Source organism: Onychostruthus taczanowskii, unplaced genomic scaffold, assembly GCF_017590055.1.
Source record: "Onychostruthus taczanowskii isolate IOZ18803 unplaced genomic scaffold, ASM1759005v1 scaffold21, whole genome shotgun sequence".
In the NCBI taxonomy this organism is placed as follows: Eukaryota; Metazoa; Chordata; class Aves; order Passeriformes; family Passeridae; genus Onychostruthus; species Onychostruthus taczanowskii.
The window spans coordinates 11,746,153-11,765,778 of NW_024499351.1; the positions used below are offsets into that span (position 1 = coordinate 11,746,153).

General features: G+C 46.0%; 1 protein-coding gene across 4 annotated transcripts in view; it reads right to left on the minus strand.

Moving 5' to 3' along the window:
• The window catches only part of MDGA1 (MAM domain containing glycosylphosphatidylinositol anchor 1), a 140,427-nt gene that overhangs the window by 79,014 nt on the left and 41,787 nt on the right, over window positions 1-19,626 (minus strand). For all 4 annotated transcript variants that reach the window (XM_041404427.1, XM_041404428.1, XM_041404429.1 and 1 more), the window contains exons 3-6: window positions 12,498-12,637; window positions 9,571-9,745; window positions 5,007-5,203; window positions 2,063-2,195 (exon numbers count right to left, since the gene is read on the minus strand). In XM_041404427.1, the coding sequence (XP_041260361.1) occupies window positions 2,063-2,195; window positions 5,007-5,203; window positions 9,571-9,745; window positions 12,498-12,637 (645 nt within the window). The remainder of the gene's footprint in view (window positions 1-2,062; window positions 2,196-5,006; window positions 5,204-9,570; window positions 9,746-12,497; window positions 12,638-19,626) is intronic.

Genomic DNA, 19,626 nt, shown 5'->3' on the forward strand with positions numbered 1-19,626 from the left:
AAGGCTGCAGACAAAGGACCCACTCCCTGCTGCAAGGTCCAAGTTGCTGAGCAGAGCTTGGGAGAAGTCCATCTCCTTACCAGAGACTATGATCTGCCCAAAGGACACTGAGGAGCCAGCTGAGGAACAGCAAATGAGCTGAGGAGATCCCCCTGGCCTGACCTGACCTGACCCACCAATTCACCTCAAGGTCTGTAGTGCCTGGACTATAAATATTTAAGAGAGAGAAATTTCCAAGCATTCCAGCACCCTTTGGGCCCCTCTCAGTTATAAAGGCAAAGGCATCCTGAATGAAGCTGCTCAGGATTCTGAGCACAGCCAGGTCTAGAGAAACTGTGAAAGCACAAGAGCAAGGGGAACAGAAAAGATGTAGGCAAAATAGGAGAGAATTAAAGATTTTCATTTAAATGTTTCCTCACCTATGCACAGTACTACCTACAGGGCAAGTAACCCATATAATATTTCATGTTAAATATAGCCATGCTATTTAACATAAACCCTGCTCACACCGCAATGCCAGCTTCATTTTCTCTACCAACTTTTAATACAATTTGCTAAGAACACATTTTCCATGGCCCTTTGAGCTTGTAGTACCAGGCTCCACTGTAACTATGTATAAATATGCATTTATAATTAAAAAAACAGGAGAAAAAAACCCTAGATAGATGTGCTTAAGAAGCTGGTGTAAATTGAGTCATATCACTGACTTGTCATCAAGTACAACCTGAGAATACATTTTCCCCATTCACTTAGTACAGGGCCTGGATTGAAATGAGGAGTAGTTTCCCTGTGCTTGGCTGGCAGGGGGTGTGGACATAAAGAGAAATTTGATTTTCTAAGTCTTCAAAGGTAAAGGTACACAGGGAAGAAGCGCTGTATAAGATCCCTTTCTTCATCATGAACAGAAGATAAGTTTTTAAAGGAAATATTTCAAAATTTGCTACACTCTCATCCTGAGAGAAATTCAGCTAATAAGGTGAGTTGTTTGAGACATGTTTAGAAATCTTAGTACAAAGAGAATACTTATTTTCTGACATTAGCTAAAATTCACTTTCTTAAGCTCATTATTTTTCTTCTTCCTATATAAAATGAAGCAACTATTGTTCAGCACCTTGGAACTCAGATCAATAAACATAATTTAAACAGTATCAACAGTATCCTGTCAACAGTTAACAACATCAAAAAAAGTTCTGTTTCCACTGCACAAAGATGACACAAGGGATGCAGACTGCTTTGTGTTACATGAGAGAGGTGAATAATTCAAACAGCTGCAATGCCTTTCTCTCTGATCATGGAATACTCCAGGGCTGGAAGCAATTTCCTGACATTTACTTATTATTTGCAAATATTCAACACACTTGAGGGCTTTACAGGTGGGGATTTTTTATTGTGTGTGTGATTTTGGTTTGGGTTTCTTTAATGGACAGATTGCAATCAAGTGCTTGCCATTATCTGATACATGACACTCAGTTATCGTTCACTTACTGCACGTCAAGCAGGAGGCACCAAAGTGAATCTGCTCACAACTGGAGGTGCCCTCAAGCACTGCCAGTATAAATATGAGTGTAAAATGTACTTATTGGGAAGGCACTGGAGATGTGTGCTTTCCACAAACACTGGCACCAGCGGAGCTCGTCACCTGAGAGGTGCTTAGAGCACAGCCTGGCAAACCAGGCTGGAGTCACACATGGATGAATTATTTGTAAGAACTCCTGCAGCACTGCCCCACTCCAGACTGTATCAAATCTATTTTTAAAGTCACTTAGAATTATAAATAAATAAAACTGTATGAATTAGAAGCTACATAGTGCCTCAACACCTACACGTAGTGTGTTTTAATGATCTCGTGGCAGGCCTGGCCACATGCAGTGCCACAAGAAACTAGAGCAGCCCTGGCCACAAGACTTCCATGTGAAGGATTTGTAATCCCAGGAGCCATGCAAATGAGGTTGAGGTGCTGCGGGCCCTGGACAGAGTGCTGTGTTACCCTCCTGAAGGAGTAATGGCTGTTGAGGAGGTGAAGGGTCAGAGGGCTGCAGGGACCCTTCCTGTCCCCTCTTACCTGTGGTGTTTGTGAGCTGGAAGGTGATGGATTTGTCAGGGATGCTGCAGACATTGCGGACAGACACCTGGCACGTGTAGCTGGCATAATCCTGAGGTCGAAGGTTCTTCAGCTTCAGGACTTTGGTTTCACCCTGGGATTTGGGAAAAACAGGGGCAAGAAAAGACACAGGTGTCCGAAGCACAGATCATCATTCCAAGCCCATATCCTGTCCCAAGGTTTACAGATGACCAGCAGCTCCCATGAAAGCCTTAGGGAACTGTGCAGATTTCAAGTCCCCCACAGCTCTATATAAAGGAGACACAAAATGTTTGCAGTGGTCATTTCACCTCTAGGGTTTCACAAAACACCCAGCAGCTGACTGACATGACCTGACAGCACTGCCAAACAGGTCTGGGCATAATTTCTCATTAACTACTGCCAGAAACATCTTGGAGAACATGACAAACCTTAACCATTGCAGAACAGACCCTGAGATCTAACTCGGATATGTCAGTAGGAACCCAAAGGAAGTCACTGGGGACTCAACATTGCTGTACCAAAGTAAATCAGAGCAGATTGAGGCACTAATACTGGCCTAAATATGACAAGTTCAAGAGTTATGCTCTAGAAATCTGCAGTACAGGAGGGAAAAAAAATCAGACAAATACTCAAAGAACTTCCAAAACTTTCTGATTCCTCTTCTCCAGATTGTAATCTCATTTATGCTGATGTAAATCCAGAGTGACTGCAGACTTTGATAGCCTTTTCTCATTCTAAGGTAACAAATAAAATCACTGCCTGCACTCCATTAGTTACTGGCTTGTTACAGAAACAGAATCAACTCATTACATTAACAACAGCCGTGTTCTGCAGACTTTTATTTATGGAATGCAGAAAGCTCTGAGAATCATCCTATGGTTTGCACACCCTGCAACTCATACGTCTTCTGCTGACAGCTTATTGCTGTTGTTCTCCTTGAGTTTGTCTAAATCTCTTTTGAAGAAACCATTCCATAACTGCCTGCAAGTGTGAGGAGGTGTCAGCATGACAAATCTTCCTGAGGACAACCTCAAGGGACTGGACAATGAGCTCAGGAATGCTAATAGGCAGAGAACAAGGATGTGGAGTGAGTAAATTAGAATGATAAAACCTAGGGCATCGATAACACAAGAGAGTCCTGTCCTCTGAGAATTGTCATTATGCCACACAAATTATGGCATTTACAATATGCACGTCATCTACAAACTTACAGGGTTATATGTATCTCCTGTTTATTGATTAGTGAATTTAGGTATATGGGTATAAACCCTCAGTGTAAGTAAATTTTAAAAAGCTTAAACAATGAAATCTTCACCTTGTTTTTAATGTAAAAGTCTATTCAAACCTGACACTGGTAGAGGTTCATCTCTAAGACAACACTGCAAACTCCAGTGAAGGGTACTTTGTTAAACATTCCAGCCAGATTTTCCCCTTCCAACAGTGCTGCAGAGGTGTGTTTTTGTTAACTTCAACTCTTACCAACCCAAACTTACAGGCTGGTGTTAAGGAGAGGACCGCAAGGGCATGCCTGTCTGAGCACAGCAGTCCCAACACCCTCTTTCAGAGCTGGGAATGACCCATCATGTCAGGAGCATTGCCTGACAGGAGCTGCAGCACACTGGGTCATTTAAACATTAATGCTGCAACATAGTGAATTTTTGGCAGATGCCTTATTTAGCTAGAGAAAATATCCCAAGTCCTAAGAAATCCTCTCATTAGGCAATGTCTCCTGTTAATTACACTGAGCTTAGTGAAAACTGGAAGAGCCCATGGTGGCTTTCTCCAAGGCCAGGGATGTCCTAGTTGGGAGCCACATAGCACACAGACAAAGCTGTCTTCAGGGCCAAACAGCAGCGCTGACCTACAGTGTTTCTGCAAATCTGCCACTAACCAGCAGCTCTCTCCTCCCTCCCTCCTCATCTCCCTGAATATTTCCATTTGAATGCCCATTTCCACGACCTACAGAGATGGCGTGTTTCAATAAAATATGAACATGACTACATTAACTTAAAGGTTGCCTGGGGCATTACTCAGAAATCAAACTCAGCCAGAATGTGCTCTGGGCCCAGCTTTGGGAATGCAGGAAGGTGCTTGGGATGAAACAGGAGCCTGGGGAGCTGCCCTTTCAGCCCTCCCTTCCCACCCATGCCTGCCATGTGCCCCCTAGCAGCCTTGCTGGAAGTACTGGGGCTGATTAGCATCTAAAATACATTCAGCTCCCAAGCTCAGTTTAGGGTAGCATGCTCAGAGTGCCCTGGCAAAAGAAAAGTTCTCTTCCATCCCCCATTGCATTGACTGGCTAATTATCATGAAGAAAGTGGTGTTTACAGGGAAAACCTGTTGTGCAGGGCAAGTCCAACACAGGCAAGCAGGAGAAGGTAAAAAGACATGGACATCTTGTCCTAGGACAAGTCAGGAAGTGCCCAGGCATTGGGATCCCCATTACTTGTGGCCACTAGAAGAACTCATGGATCCCACAGCAATGCCTGCCATTTGCTCACATTGCTAAAGAGGAAGCCCTTCCCTGATATATGGAGCCTGGGCACTCAAGAAAAAAAAAAAAAAAATTAGTGATGGGAGATAGAGGAAATCCAATCTTGGGATTTTTCGGATTTTAGTCTCAGCCATCCAACAGCTGCATAACCTCAATAGGGGAGCTGTGTCACTGCTCTCAGGGACAGTGATAAAAAGGGAAAGGTCCTCCTAGGCCAGACTCCCTCCTCCTGTTCTGCTCCTCTTGTACCCTGGGAATTTGCTTGCAGAAGGAAGGTCTACCTGCCCTTCTGGAGGCAGCGCTCCTCAGAGTGGCCTGCACCCTCTCCCCAGCATCATAATCCATGCAGGGAAAGAAACACCACCCACCACAGTGCCCTGCATCAGCAAGACACTCAACACAAGTTGTCAGAGGTTTGCTTATTTTCACCTGTGTGTAAAGGGGTTCGTAGATGTCCACACCATTGTCCTGACTGTGAGAAAGTGTCTCAGCTCCCCGTTTCCAGATGAAGCGAGCTGGGGGGTTGGAGTTGACCGTGCAGCGGAGGAAGACGGTCTTCTCCTGGTAGAAGCTGCCACGTACATCACTGATGGTCTGGTGAACGGTGAGAACAGGTTCATCTAGATCTGCAAGGGAGGTAAGGAGGGTCGCAGCCGTTGTTAGCAAAGCTTGGTCTGCGTGTACAACCTGCAGAGCAGATGATGCTCCAGGTACCACTGAGGAGAGGGGAAGGTCCCACACATCTGGCTGATGACAACTGCTGATTTAAGAGCAGTTTTACTACCTGAGGGCAGGTAGTACAACCAATATATAAAGGGAACACACAGGAGAAGCCAGAATTCTCCCGCTCACCACACAAACCTTCAGAGAATAGAAAGCAGTCTCTGGTTTGCAGAACCCCATGCAGTCCTCAAAAAACCCCACTTGCCTGCCACATGTGTCTCAGAGCGGTGGGCTGCCTCATATTCCTCAATGGTACCCCCCTACAGAAAATCACTACTTTCTACTTCAGTGAGAGGTCAAAAGGATCTCAGAAAGCCCTGTTCCATCATAATTTCTCCATCTTCTAGTTCCCAAATCGCTCCTGAAATCATGGTGCTAAGGCCAGGGCTGTGAGATGTCCATACAAATTACATGACAAACCTTCAAGACAAGGAATGAAAGTAAAAAATCAGGGCAAGATCAAGGAGCTGAGTTGTAAAGTCATCTAGACAGAGCAAATCTCGTGAGGAATTACGGTAATATGAGATGCAAAACACTATAATAGGTATGCATAATTTCTCTCTCTTCCTATTAAATATCTTCCATGTATTTTCTTCAAAGTCTGTATCAACTGTCCTTTGGCAACTTCTAGTCACTGCAACACCATTACTCCTCCCTAAACTGATTAGATTCTTTTGTTCTCTTTTTTTTACAGAAGATGCTCCTTTCAATTCCCTTATTGTACCTGCACCAGACACGCAGCCACCATGACTGAATCAATGGTTATCAATGGATATATTTGCAAGGACAGAAGCAATAGCCCTGCAGGAAGAGGATTTTCTCCATCCACACAGAGCATACTGCCCCCCTACAGCTGCCCACCTGTTAAAAAGGAATGATTTTCTCGGAAGTTGCAGCAAATATCTTTTGAGCATCAAGGTAGCATGGGGGACACCTCAGAGGCAGTGGATCTTTCTCCTCATAAAACCACTTTGAGACTGAGTTTAAATGTAAAGTTCCCTTTTGACAAGAATTGGTGCTCTAAAATGGAAATCAGTCCCCGTGTCTTTAAGTATGTCTATAAGGCACCTTTTGAGCTCAAGTTGAAGCAGTTCTACGGAGTTCTATATTTTCAGGAGCATTGTGACCCCATTTCCAGCTGCAAGGAAACCAAGGTACTTGTACCCAGTATCCTCTTGTGCTGCCAGCATGATCCTCTGCACATGCTTAACATGCTCATCACCTCCTGCTCTCCCATGCCACCTACTTTTCACAGTATTTTATTTTACAGATTTGTAAGTCTGGAGATCTGACTTCCAGAAAGGAAGAGGGAAGCAGGGATGAGTTTCTGCTAACATGTCATCCAAACAACGTATGCTCTCTGCTGAATCACAAGTATCAACTTGTGGGTTTGCATCTTTTAACGAGCTGTATGCTCGGCAGACAGCAATTGTTATGCAACCTGAAATTTGTCTGCTTGACCATAGCTCAGAGATATGAGTAGAGCTGCTAATGGAATAATGACAAGAACAAAATATATCCCAGCAAAAAAACTCCACCAACTAAAAAACACTCACAGGTGAAGAAAAACATATGCAGATGGAAAAAAGTCTCCTCTCCATACAGTGCTCTCTTCATGTGGCCACAGGATGACTGAACATCAAATTCTTTTGGACCAGGGTCTTTTGGACCAGAGCACAACCTCTCCTCTTTTCCTCCTTCTTTGTCTTTAACCTTATTTATTTGGTCAAACTTCACCAGTGACTCTGTAGCTACCATCCTTCTGACACTGTTTCTCAGCAGGTAAAAACACTTGCCTTACTAACTGAAGAAGCAGCTCACTGTTCCAGTCTCCTGGCTCCCAGCTACTCCCCACACAGAAAACAACACCTTCTTTTTGATTGCTAAAACTTTTCTCCTTTGAATTCTTCAGCCTTCTTTTGTAAAAGTCAGCTCTAGGTCTAGCCCTCCTGAGAAAAGCTAAAATAAGACCTACGACAATGTGTATGTCCTTGATGTATGAGTATCGCCACTGATGTCAGTGAGCTGCTCCAATGATAAATTTGGCCCAAGGCTGTTCATGGAGATGATCACATGGGATGTTTCATGCACAATAAAAGCCTGTAAACATTCACTCTTGTTTTCCTTACCTTCTCTCTCTCTCCCACGTGGAAATACTCAGAAGAGTAGCTGCCCCTCTGCCAGTATCCAACCAATACTTTTAAGCCTCACTGATGCCCACTTGGGGCAGAGGAATATTATGCTACATGGGTTAGTGTTTCCAGTTTAATATCCTCTTGGCACCAACGATGCTCTCTGCACAACTTCACTGCCAAACACTAAAAGTATAACTGAGAACTATCAGCAGCTGTCAAGGACACCAAGGTACACATGAGAGTGATTACTTACCTCCAACTACAAAATGGGATGCAGGAAAAAAAGGGGTTTGTTTTCAAATTCTGGTTCATTCAGCTGAGGGTTGCCTGGGTGAGCATTCAGCAAAAAACTGTGGCTTTTCCCATGTGTTCCCTTGTACTTACTGCAAATACTAGCAGAAAATAGTCTCTCCTCCCCAAAAACCAAGTGAGCAGAACAGAGGTGCAGTACCAAGTCCATCTGCAGAGTAGATGTTAGTATGAGAAAGCCCTTGGCCACCCCATTAGCCCCACAGTTCTACAGGTCAGAGCTGCATGAGGGACAACGGGACACTACATCACTCTAGCTCCAGCCTGCACCGCGGGAGCACCCTCAGGGCATGAAGAGATTCACGGCACAGTCCTGTTCCTAGAGATGCAGGCCTTGGCAAGGTGTCACACTAAGCCTTGAGAAAACCAAGTATCCTTTGCAATGGCGAGTTATCATACACCTCCACTACGTGTAGGAGAAGAAACAGGCAGAGAAGCCAAGCAGATCTAGGGTGGGTGCCAGAACTTCTCTAAACACAGTGATGCAATGCCAATATAAAAACACTCATCCTATCCACAGTGGCTGCTGTTGAAGCAATCTATTTCCATAGCCTAGATAGGATAGTGCCCACACTACACTACTCCAATAAAGAGTAGGGCAAGGAAGGAACAGATGGGAGCTACTCCCAGCCATACAGTATGGGAGTGGATCATGAACCTGCCAAAAGATAAGGATTCCCAAGTCTGTGGCACATTTTGTGAGAGCCACATCACAGCTGGGCTGGACAGCAGGACTAAAAGAAGCAGTCAGGCAGCAGCTGCTGTCAGCAAAAAGGTCTGCCCAGAGTCCAGGCATGTACTGGGGTTTTGAAGCTTGGAGGTTGTTCCACTGACAGACAACCACAGTGCCCCCAAGCTCAGAAGGAAGAAGAACATCTAGAAGGAATGTAAAATAGCTCATGACAGGTTCAGGGACAGATTCAGCTGCTTTATCATACTTCACAACTTTTTAGCATCAACCTCTGGCCTTCTCAAACAATATGAGCAAGGAGAAGGATTTGGTGTTAGTTGGGCTGGAGAAAATTGGAATAGTGGATGGTCAAGGACAATGTAATGGTAACCTTCTCCAAGAGGGAAAAACAAGTTGCCTAGACATTAAATATTGTATTTCTTCCATTTGGGCCTTATGGAGCAAGTTTAGTTTCCCTCCCTTTTAATCATAGCAACCCAAGAATAAGCACTAAGTCCAAGAAACAAACATTAAGAGAAACCCTCAAAACTTGAAGCCCAAGGTGGAAAACCACTAGCAGCATCTCCAGGACTCAAGAAGGATGGGTACCAAGCAGAGAAATGTTGAGTCACCTTCACATTATGTGCATTATGACCAATCAGGGCAATGTTGAGTCACCTTCACATTCACCCTATCAGCTGCATTCCAGAGTTTTCAGCTCTGTTTCCATCATGCTACAGAAGTAGCAATGCTGGGAACAGGACACTGGTTTGAGGAATGCCCCAGACATCTGGGGCACTGCCAGCTTGAAGAAACATTGCTTGCTTCAAGCTCTGTCAGCTTCAAAGTGAAGACAAAGAAGGCAGAAGCCACTCCCAGTGCTACATCCCAGACAAGTGATAGGGAACCCTGTCACTGTTGTCAGACATCACAACACCTAAGAAAGAATGAATCACGAGGAGAGCAGAGCTGTATTTTGCAGGGATGGATCTAATATCCTACACAAAAAAGACACTGGGGAGACCACACCAGTCCCTCTGCTCCCGAATCAGGTGCACGTGGTCCTAGGGCAATGCAGCTCCCTGCTGGCCCCGCAGCGAGGCAGAGACATGCAGTAGAACTGTGGGAAGGTCAGGGCTGCCGCTAAACGACTTACACTGCACATCTACTCGAATGGACTTGATGGCAGGGACCCCAACCCCATTTTCTGCTTTACAGTAATAGCGGCCCCCCTGCAGCCTTTGGATCTTCTCAATCCGAAGGGTCTCGTTAAGCACTGACGTCTCTTGGAATTTGTCCGACGCGCTGCCAGCAGTTTTGGTCCATCTCACCTGCATGAGAAAAAACAAAAGAAATGAAATCAGGGACACAAAACAGAGATCCCAAGATTCAGCAGAGCTCCCTTTGTTGCTCTTCCCCCTCTTCCCCAGCTACTTCCATAAAGAGGTCCTACAGCACTGCCAGACTTGCCAAAGCTCAGATACTGATCTCAGTAAGTCTCAGTAGCCCAGCCACTTATTCTGGTCCACTGCCAATCTCCACATCCAAGAGTCCAGGGTAACCCCTCAATTCACCCAGACACACAAGGCATGTTTGCCACTCCTGCTGTGATCCTGCAAACCCAGCAGCTTGCTCAGTTTTATGCCACCATTTGCACAGCACAGGACTTTCAGTGTTCAGCCTTGAGACCCCATGTAGCTGGTAGGCCACGACACCATAGCAGACATCAGCTCACAGCTACAGAGCTTTTACTGCAGTCCACACTCATCTTTTTCTGGGCAGGAAGGCTATTTCTACTTTTTGCTTTTCCATGAGTGAGAAAAGGCAGCTGCTATCTGACTCTTTTCCCTCTCCCAGTGGGAACCCCTTTGTATTTTATTTTTGTAAGTCATTCTTTCGCAGCTCACAAGATTTTCCTCTGTTTTAAAGATACAGAAAAAAAAAATGAAAAAAAAACCCCTTCAGATTTCAAGCCACCTTTTTATTTGTTTGTCCTTATGTTACATGTCTCAAGATCCTGGCTTGAGGGGCAACAGAGCTGCATGGTATTTCTTGGTGAATAGTAGCAAGAAGACAGCAATCCCGAAGACTGAAGGGTTTCTCTTTTGTCTGGAATGAGATACAGCCCTCACAGCAGCAGTACAAGCTTCCCCCCTGTTTGTGCACTCCACACAATGAAAGAGAGAGATGGCTTTTCTCAGCCCATTGGTTTTCTATATCTGCAACCTCCCTTCTAAAGGCTGCTGACTGCTGGCCTCCTACACTGGGACAATTTAGACTCTGGAACTGAGATCCAGCAAGATCAACCAGCAGAAAGAAGAGACACTTTCATTCAGCATTAGCCATAGATAAGACAGACCAAATACCTCAGCTACTCTTCCAGACTTTGCCTAAAGCTCACTGACATCACCTGATTGGTGCTGATGCTCTAGAAGGAGCAGAGCATCCCATCCCAGAGCACCAGGCTGAGCAGATATTTAGAGCTATTGACCATGGATTTATTCATCCTTTGTAGGCTTGTGAAATTGTCTGAGAGCCCCAAGACTTTTGGAGTCTCCTGCCTTGAAGGACACTTTAGCCAGCTCTTTAATCTCCTCAGTCACAATCTCATTTTAGTATTATGGCCACATTTTCATGCTTTAATGACTGGCTGAGAGAAAGGGAAAGAGAAGATTAAACAAAGGTTAGGATAAGAGCTTAGCTGCGGAAGAAATGAATCCATTAGGAGAGAGGGCAGAAATAGGATCCATGCCACATTTTATATGAGCAGGTTCCAGTCTCCCTGGTCATGCCTAGTTGTAGGCTCTGGTGTCCCCTGTGCAAGGGACAAATGACAAACCAGAGTGCCGCCCACTAGCATGCTGTCTGAAACAGTCTCTGCTCCAGAAATCTCTCTAGCTACTAAGGCTCAAATCCCTACAACCTGCCAGGACCTTTCCATGCATTCAACAACCTTAGGCAGGGCCACTGCTACCAAATTCCCCATTTCTGATGCACACGGGTATCATTTGCCTATCACTGCCGCAGGCCTAGGCTGGTTGTTTTTACTGACTTGGCTCAGGTAATTTTCTTTTTATTGTTTCCAGGATATTTTGATGGAAAAACCATTTCAAATCCTTGCCTTTGCGATCACCGCGCTGCCAAGCAGCTCCTCACAAGCAAGCCCCCAGAGGCATTAACTGGCATGAGAAGATGCATGGCTTCTTGCCACAAGTATCTTTGGCAGGACTGAGGAACGGGGCCGAGGCACATACCACACGTGGCTCCCCTGAGTGTTCTGGCACACCCAGCCTCGCAGTGTGCACCAGCTGCCACTCCTACCACACTCTGTCCCAGAGCTGGCAGACGCATGCTCTGGGCCAGTACCTCTATAGACACCTCCACACCAACACTGACCTGCTCAGCTTGAGTATCTGAAGGGTGCTGAGGTGGTTGCATGGGTCTGAAGGTGTGCAAACCCCTGGGCACCCCAAGTAAGGACTGCAACCATCAGCCAAGATCAGCTTTGCACCTCCCAATGGACTGTGTCTCTGACCACAGCACGGATGTGTCCAGTGCTGCAAGTCTGACTGTGCCTTTGCCTCTGCTTGGTGGCCACAAAGCAAAGAACAGCAGGTTCTGTGTGGGGCTCAGTGAGGTACACTACCAACAACTTCCTGAACTCCCCCAAGCAGCTTCTCCTTGGCTGTACATCCAGAGAAGCTGAGAAATGGATGGACCATGAAGGACCAACTCCTAAGGTAAGCACATATGGGAAGCGTCTTCTAGGATGTTACTACTTTGCAAGAGGGTTAAAAACTTGAGATTTCAGTTTGGACTTTAAGTTTTTGGAGGGACTTCACACACCGAAGAAAAGTAGAAGGTCTTTGTAAGCTTCTGCAAAGCTTTGTGGACTGTTTTCCATGAAAGCAAGCTTAAATGTTTCATAGCTTCACAAGCTAAGTGCTTGCAAAATGGGGCATCCCTACCTGAGTCCAGCATGTAGGAGAAAGCTGGACACCCCACTGCCCACAGTTCTCTGTGTGGAGGCTACAAACAAGTACCGTGGGGGAGCACGGGTGACAAGCAAGACTGAAGGCTTACCTGTGGCCGGGGGTGTCCTGTGACCAGGCACTGCAGGACCAGCGTGTCCCCCTCCCGAATTGTGTAAACACGTTCGCTGATGTTGTCTTCCTTCACCACGCATGCTTGCCCAGCATGGATGATTTGGGCCTGAGCAGGAGCTGTAGAAAGGAAAGAAGAGGTAAAGATGGAAATGGGCAGTAGCCCATTTCCTTGCGCCCACTGCCCAGGGTGGCTTTCCCCACCTCATAAACCGCAGAGGGGAAGAGCCAGGCAGTTCTGGGAATGAATCACAGAGGTTTTAGGAGATATATCATTAAGCAATTTTCCCCATTTCCTGAGTGACTGATATCAACTACTATTTTAAAACCATTGGTTCTGTAGGGATGAGGAGCTCTAGACACTGAAAATCACAATATGGCACCTTTTTGGGGTGGACCCTTCTGCATGGGTTGAGGACTACAAATTTCCTGCTGTTGTCTCTCCCAGAAAGGAGTATGTGCAAGCAGCTGTAGCAGGGACCTGGTCAAATCACAACTGCTCCATGCCTGTCTAAAATAAGCCTGATTACTGTGATTTACCTTGCAGGGGGCTGGGATAACTACTGAGCAGAGTAAGAAAGGGCCCTGAAGCTCTGTACAGCTATTAGCACATACCCCTAGAACAGGTATAGCAAAAACTGCAGGAAAAACAAGTCTTTCCCATATTAAATAGCAGCCTGTCTCAGCCCTGAGCCAGAAGAAACAGCTTCTTCAGGACAAGAGAACCCCATAATCTGTAGAGATTTCTCCACCTACGGCTGCTAATGGAGACCAATTACTGCCAGTCCAGCCAGGAAAAGGGTGAAGACCAGTGCAGTGGAAAAGTACATAGACAGAAAGTTCCCAAAACAAAGTTATAAAATGCCCAACTACCCCAAACAGCACCTATATCCCACAACAGCCCTGATAAGAAGCAGGAAAAGATGAGCTCTAATAGAACAGGATTTTATAAAGAAAAAAACCTCAGCTCTGAAACTCTGTGCAAACAGCCTTTGGCTCCCTACTCCGAAGCATTTGTGTGATCAGAGAAATGGCTGAGCTGCATTGAAGGTGACTGTGCAGCCCAGCTGCACACCTGCACTTGTATGAGGGGGAAACTCCAGCTGCACTTCAAGATACAGAGAAACCCACAAACACGTCTAAGAGTTGGTGTCTCACTGGCAGTCCCCTGGGATACTTACCCAGATTGCAAGAATGCTTTTCAGGTAACTCTGGAGCCACAGCTCTAGCTCCCATTAGTGAAATATAACAAAAATGAACAAGCCACAGAGGAGATGATCAAAGGGTTTAAAGCAATGAGCCTTAGAAAGCCTTCCTAAGCAAGAATAAATTTTGCACAACCTGTTAAAGCTGAACCAAGCACCCGCTTTTTCCTGAAGGTAAGCTGAGCTTCAAAGACTGCCTTTTTAAAAATTATTTTCATTCCCTTGGCATGACCAAAATACTCTAGACCAAATCACCTGGGCTCAGGTTTTTGCTACTTTAATCCACCAGCAGTACAGACAGCAGGACAGGCTGGGCTCAGGCAGTGGAGAAGATCTGCCTTTGAGGTCAGCCTTTATAAACTGCTGTCACCACAATGCACCTGACCAAGCTGCAGGGACACGAGAGTGGACACAGAGCTAGTGAGAAACTGCCCTTGCTGCTGGGGCTTTACAGCCTGCCATGGCCACCCAACATCCAGGCAGCAGCACTCAAGCTAATCTCTCATTTTCCACCTCTTCCGTTTTTCCAGCATGGTAGCACTTTAAAAACATTATTACTCTCTACATTGTTGACAAACAGAAGCAACATATCTATTTGAATAATATGATGGCACAAACATGGATAAATCCCTCAGCCTCAACCGTCTTCTCTTTCTGCAGGCCTCCCAGGATGCCTGCCATCACTCAGGCATCATGGAATGCTAAAACTGACTGTTAAAACTTCACTGATATGACTGAGCAGAGGAGTGACCTTCCCCTGCTTGGATGGCAGAGAGTCTTGTTGAATCCAGGAGAAAGTACAAACCTGAATATGTGCTTACACACATCTGTGTGTTTGTACACACATACATGTGTGGACATACATGCAGATATGTAAATACATTAATTAAAATAGTGATTTATCAGGAAAAGACATCATGAATGCTTCTCAAGCCAACGACAAGAGAGGAATTCAGAAGCCTACATAACCTTTGCTAATACACCTTAATCCAAATGACAGTCCCTTGTGCTGTTTCAGCCCTCAGATCAGTTTTCTATAGATCTGCCACAACACCTTTAGCCGCCCTGTACTGCAGAGCACTGCTTACAGGGCTGAGACACTGGCTGTGATGCTGATTGATCTCTGCTGATTAAAAGAGAGACTCCATCCCTTCCCATCCTATGCCACAAATCCTCCAGTTCCCAAACTGTGCTGCCTGCATTTCAGCAGGGTCCTGGCACCCTGAAGCAGCAAAGCTCTGGTAACCTCTCTTGACAGTCTCTGGGCTGCATTTGCCAGCTGGTGGCTCTATTTTCCCTTTGCAAACATGACCTTGCTGTAAAAACTAATTTCCAGGCACCCCATGGACAATCAGTTACCTGCACCTCTAGCTCCCAGTTAAGTGTTTCTCTTAAGTAGCTCTGCTGTACCCCATATGGTATACAAAGTAAGCTTTGCAACTTTCACTCTTCCCTTTGTCTATTCCACTTCCATTATTTCACCTGTGTTGTGCAACCCTTTTCTACCACTTGTCCAGAGGCATTTCCACATGGGGAACTTCCACAACAAAATCATTAGGTAGAGTGGTACAGGATTACAAGGCTTTTGTGCAACTATTCTTGTGCCAATATACCTTGGTGTGATTTGCTGGCATATCCCTGAGTTTGAGAGAAACATTATTTAAACTAATCCTTATAAGGCATTAGACTACAACAAAACAACAGCCCTGGGGATAAGCCCTGGGTCATAATTTTGTCCTCTTCTCCCAAATTCTCCCTGGATACACTGAGCTGTAACAAAGCTGACAAGCAAGGGTAGACACATCTGGCTACATTCATGGGTGTCTGAACTTCCTTGTGTCACCATCCTAACACCTTTCAGCTAAACCATTGGAAAGGGACAACACTTTAATGGAACCTCTACTGCTTAAGATGCAACATTTCTCTGGCAATAACAGCACCAGGTCCTCAGCAGAACACCCACCATTTTGTCATGTCTTAAGTTCCATGTGAACCTAGATCTCTCAAAAGGGAACTCAGAAAGCTTGGGGTTGTCTTGGAAAGAAAAGCACTCAGGCAGATGGCACCAGAGCCTGAGACACTGCCTCTGGTTTGGTTATATCTTGACATTAGTAGGTGGGGGCTGAGCAATGAACAAACCCAGCTCTTTGGGGACTGCATTAAGATGAGCCTTGGGAAGGTCTCTGTTTCAAGCTCAGCCTGCCACAGCACACAAAGGCTGGGAAAGCCACCTCATGCTGTATTACAGATGGGCAGAGAGACTGCGAGGATTAATTGCACCTTTAATGTGCTCAAACAGAAAGAATACATTATTGTTTGACACCATCCCGTGTCTCCTGGAGGATTCCAGCGTGCAGACAGCTTGCACACTGCCAGCACAACAGGATGGAATGACCATGCCTGTCAGAGGAACAGCTTCACAGAAGGCCCTCTGGAAGTCAAAGAAAGGCTGGAGATGAAGGAGTAATTACAGCCATTCTCAGCAGTGCTCCACACAGAATAACTCTTGAACACAGATAACCTCTCCTGTTGAGTCCTTCTGGGGCAGAATCCCTCACCTCAGGCCAGCCAACCCCAAAGCAGAGGTCCAAAAAAGACCTCTAATGGCCTCTCTGGGGGAAGAAGGGACAGACTGTTCCCAGAAACTTTGTGGGACAGAGGTATCATCACTTTTATTCAACTTTCAGGTAAGAGATCAACTTAGAGAAGGGTCTCAATACAAAGTCCTCCAGAGAAACTGAGCCAGTCACATACTGAATGTCAGATGCTTTAGAAGGGAAAAAAAATCAGACTGTGAACATGCAGCTTTAGGCCCTTGCTCAGAAAATGGCTGGCCTGTAATGCATTTGGCCTCTGCACCAAGACTTCATACTATGCTTTCACTTGATATATTTACACATTAAAACAAAAGGAAATTGAAGTGAATAAAATAACTTTATTCCCAGTGCAGTGTACTGTACAATGTTATTATTACCATAACCTCAAAATTTTATGAGACTCTTGGTGCTCAGAGGTTGCTAATACCATGAAAATGTAGAAAAGGAGAGAGAAATGGTCTTTTGGAGAGGACTGAGTCATCTGTATTTGGTTTATAGGTCTAGCCATCCATCTTATTGAACCTCAGATTTCATCAGTAAAATGACAACGATGAGAGCTCCTTCACAGAGAGGCTGGTGAGTGGCACTGACACTCCCTCAGTCACTGTCAGCACCCACTGGGGCAGCTGCTCCCCCGTTTTGCAGCACAGCACCTACCGCACTCCTCTGCTGCCCTCTCAGCACTCCAACAGCAGCCATCATGTTTGACTCCATCCCACCACTCCCCCTGCCATCTGCATGTCCTGCTGACTGCCTCAAGTATGGAGAACATTTATCTCCAAAGCTGCTGGGCCAAAACCTCTAGCTGAACGCACAGGGACACTGAATCCACCCACCTCTGCTGCATCCTTCTCCAGGGTGGGGAGAGAGGGAAGCTGCACCTAGAGCTTTCCTCTTCCTCAGCCTGAATCTACCACCCCTCTTTGCAAGGCAAGAAATTACCTTCCATGCATCTGGTGCAGATATCATTCAGCCTTTTCTGCACATACCTTAGGCAAAGAAGCCAAGGTCCTTCCCATTCCTGCTCACAAGATCCCTGGACTCACACTGCTTAGTTACACTCAAACCAGGAGGGCATCAGCTGCTAATCTGCAGCCTAAACCTCTCAAGAACCTGTCTGTCTCCTTTCCTCACCTTTCCCATGCTGAGCAAGTGGCAAGTAACAGATGCATCTTGAAGGGAGTCCCCAGAAATGGGAAAACACACGGTATTTATAGACCACGGTGGGGTTGAATAAGCATTTTGTTAAGGAAATCCACACGTGGAATTTCTTGCTGAAGAGACACTGTCAGTAACTGCCTCCCCAGGAAGAGCCCTGCAGCACTGTCAGCCACAGACCACGCACAGCACGGCACCCAAGGGGCAGCTCGGGCCTGCTGAGGTAGCGCCTCATCCCGTCTGTTCAGCAATGCACAGATCTGCCTGGAGAGCAGGGACACACAAACATGGAGACCCACAAGGAAGGGGTTGTGTCCCCTCGGCAGAGCACAAAGGAAAGGCAGCACAGGCGTAAAGGGAAGAGACGCGCTGGCAACACTTGGCAGCAGCAAGGAAGGTCTAGTAGGATGGGAAGGGTCTGCAGGGGCAGCAACCTGATGGCCAAACAAAACACACTGCTCTGGAAGGGGATGGAAACTGCCTTGATGTGCACTCCAGCACTGCTTTGCCGGTCTCATTGATTGCTCCACCAGGGATGAAGACCACAGGCTTTGCTGAAACTTTAGATGAAACAAATTAACCAGGCCAGATGCAGCCCACAATGCAGGGCACGATATCGATGGGCCATTTGAAAAGGAGAATTCACTCCAGCTTGAGGACAATTATGGAAATAATAATACACAATCAGTGTCCATTAACGCTGTCAGCAGGGCTGTGGATCAATATTGTATTAATGGCTGAAGAAAAACCAGCCATACCCATCAGTCAGCAGCTAAGGCCAGCACAAGAGCAGAGGGAGAGGGTGGCAGTGGGTGGGTGCAATCGAGCTCAGGCCTTGGATGTCTTTGTGCAGCCTGCCCAGGGGAGCACACTTTCCAAACCAAGTGCCGCCACCATTTTCCAAACACATTCCCTGGCGCTTGCTCAGCAGCCCCTTCTCCTCAGCTCAGCCCCTCTCAGCCTCTGCCCAGTGAGATGCAAAGGAAGCTGAGTCCCTGCAGGGAGCGAACATCCCCCATGGGAGGTGCTTTGTACAGCTCGGTCTGCTTCAACTCCAGCTGTTGACACAAGGCCAGGCTGGTCCCACAGCACAGAGAGAGGCAGTGCAGAAGGCCCAAGGACAGCTGAGGGTCAAAGCACGTACACAGTCCTGGGTCTCCTCCCACTCCTTGGACTTCTGTCTTGTCCAAGCTCCTCCTGTTGACTCTTCTTGTGCTGCCTGGGCAGCTCTGTGCTACCACAGTACTGTCCTAAACCAAAAGAAACCAGGAAGCCCTCCCTGCCTACTGACACTAAGGGGTACAGCCCCAAACAAGGCAGATCTCCACTGAGGCTCCTTGGCTCTCATGCCTCAGTGTTTTCACTGCAGCTCAAACCACATATGCTCAAAAAAAAAAAAAAATCTGCTTACTGTATACCTGGCCTAAATTTGCCTCAGGAAACACACCATATTTCAGTAGCAAAATGTGACTGACTCCTTTGGTGTCTGTACACTGATCATTATGAAAAAACAAATATAAATTCACCCACAAAAAAAACCACATCCACTCACAAGATATGCAAAGAATCATGTCTAACCCCACACAACACTTCACAGCTACTCTTGAGCAAGAAGAAAAAAATTAAATTTTCAATGAGAAATGCACAGAGAAATGACAGAAGTGTGGAAAGTAATCACAGAGCGTGACACTTGGCTACTTGAAATAGCATGGGATTTTTTTTCACTTGGAAGAGACCAAGATTGTGTCTTTACTTCTCTGTCTGATTGCATCTCCAGAAACCAAGTTTCTTTTTGTAAAGCTCAGCTAGATGATTTCCACAGCCTTAAAATAACTTTTTGCTTAATCAATGTCACTTCCTTGAAGCACCTCTATAATTTTGTTTATTTTAGAAAAATACCAGCAACAAAATCATGTGAGATGTCATGAATAGCAGGTACACCCCCCAGTGACTGCAACACCTGCTCCTGAGACCACTGTTCAACTTTAAACCAAAGGAGGATTATGTGCTTTACTGAAGTATCAGTTACCAGATCATCACTGATCACCTCAATGCCCAACTCCACTGCCTGCAGCAGCTCACTAGCTTTCCTAGATGTTCCCAAAACATTCTTATTTTCCTTATATCCCAAAATATAGGTTCACCTAAA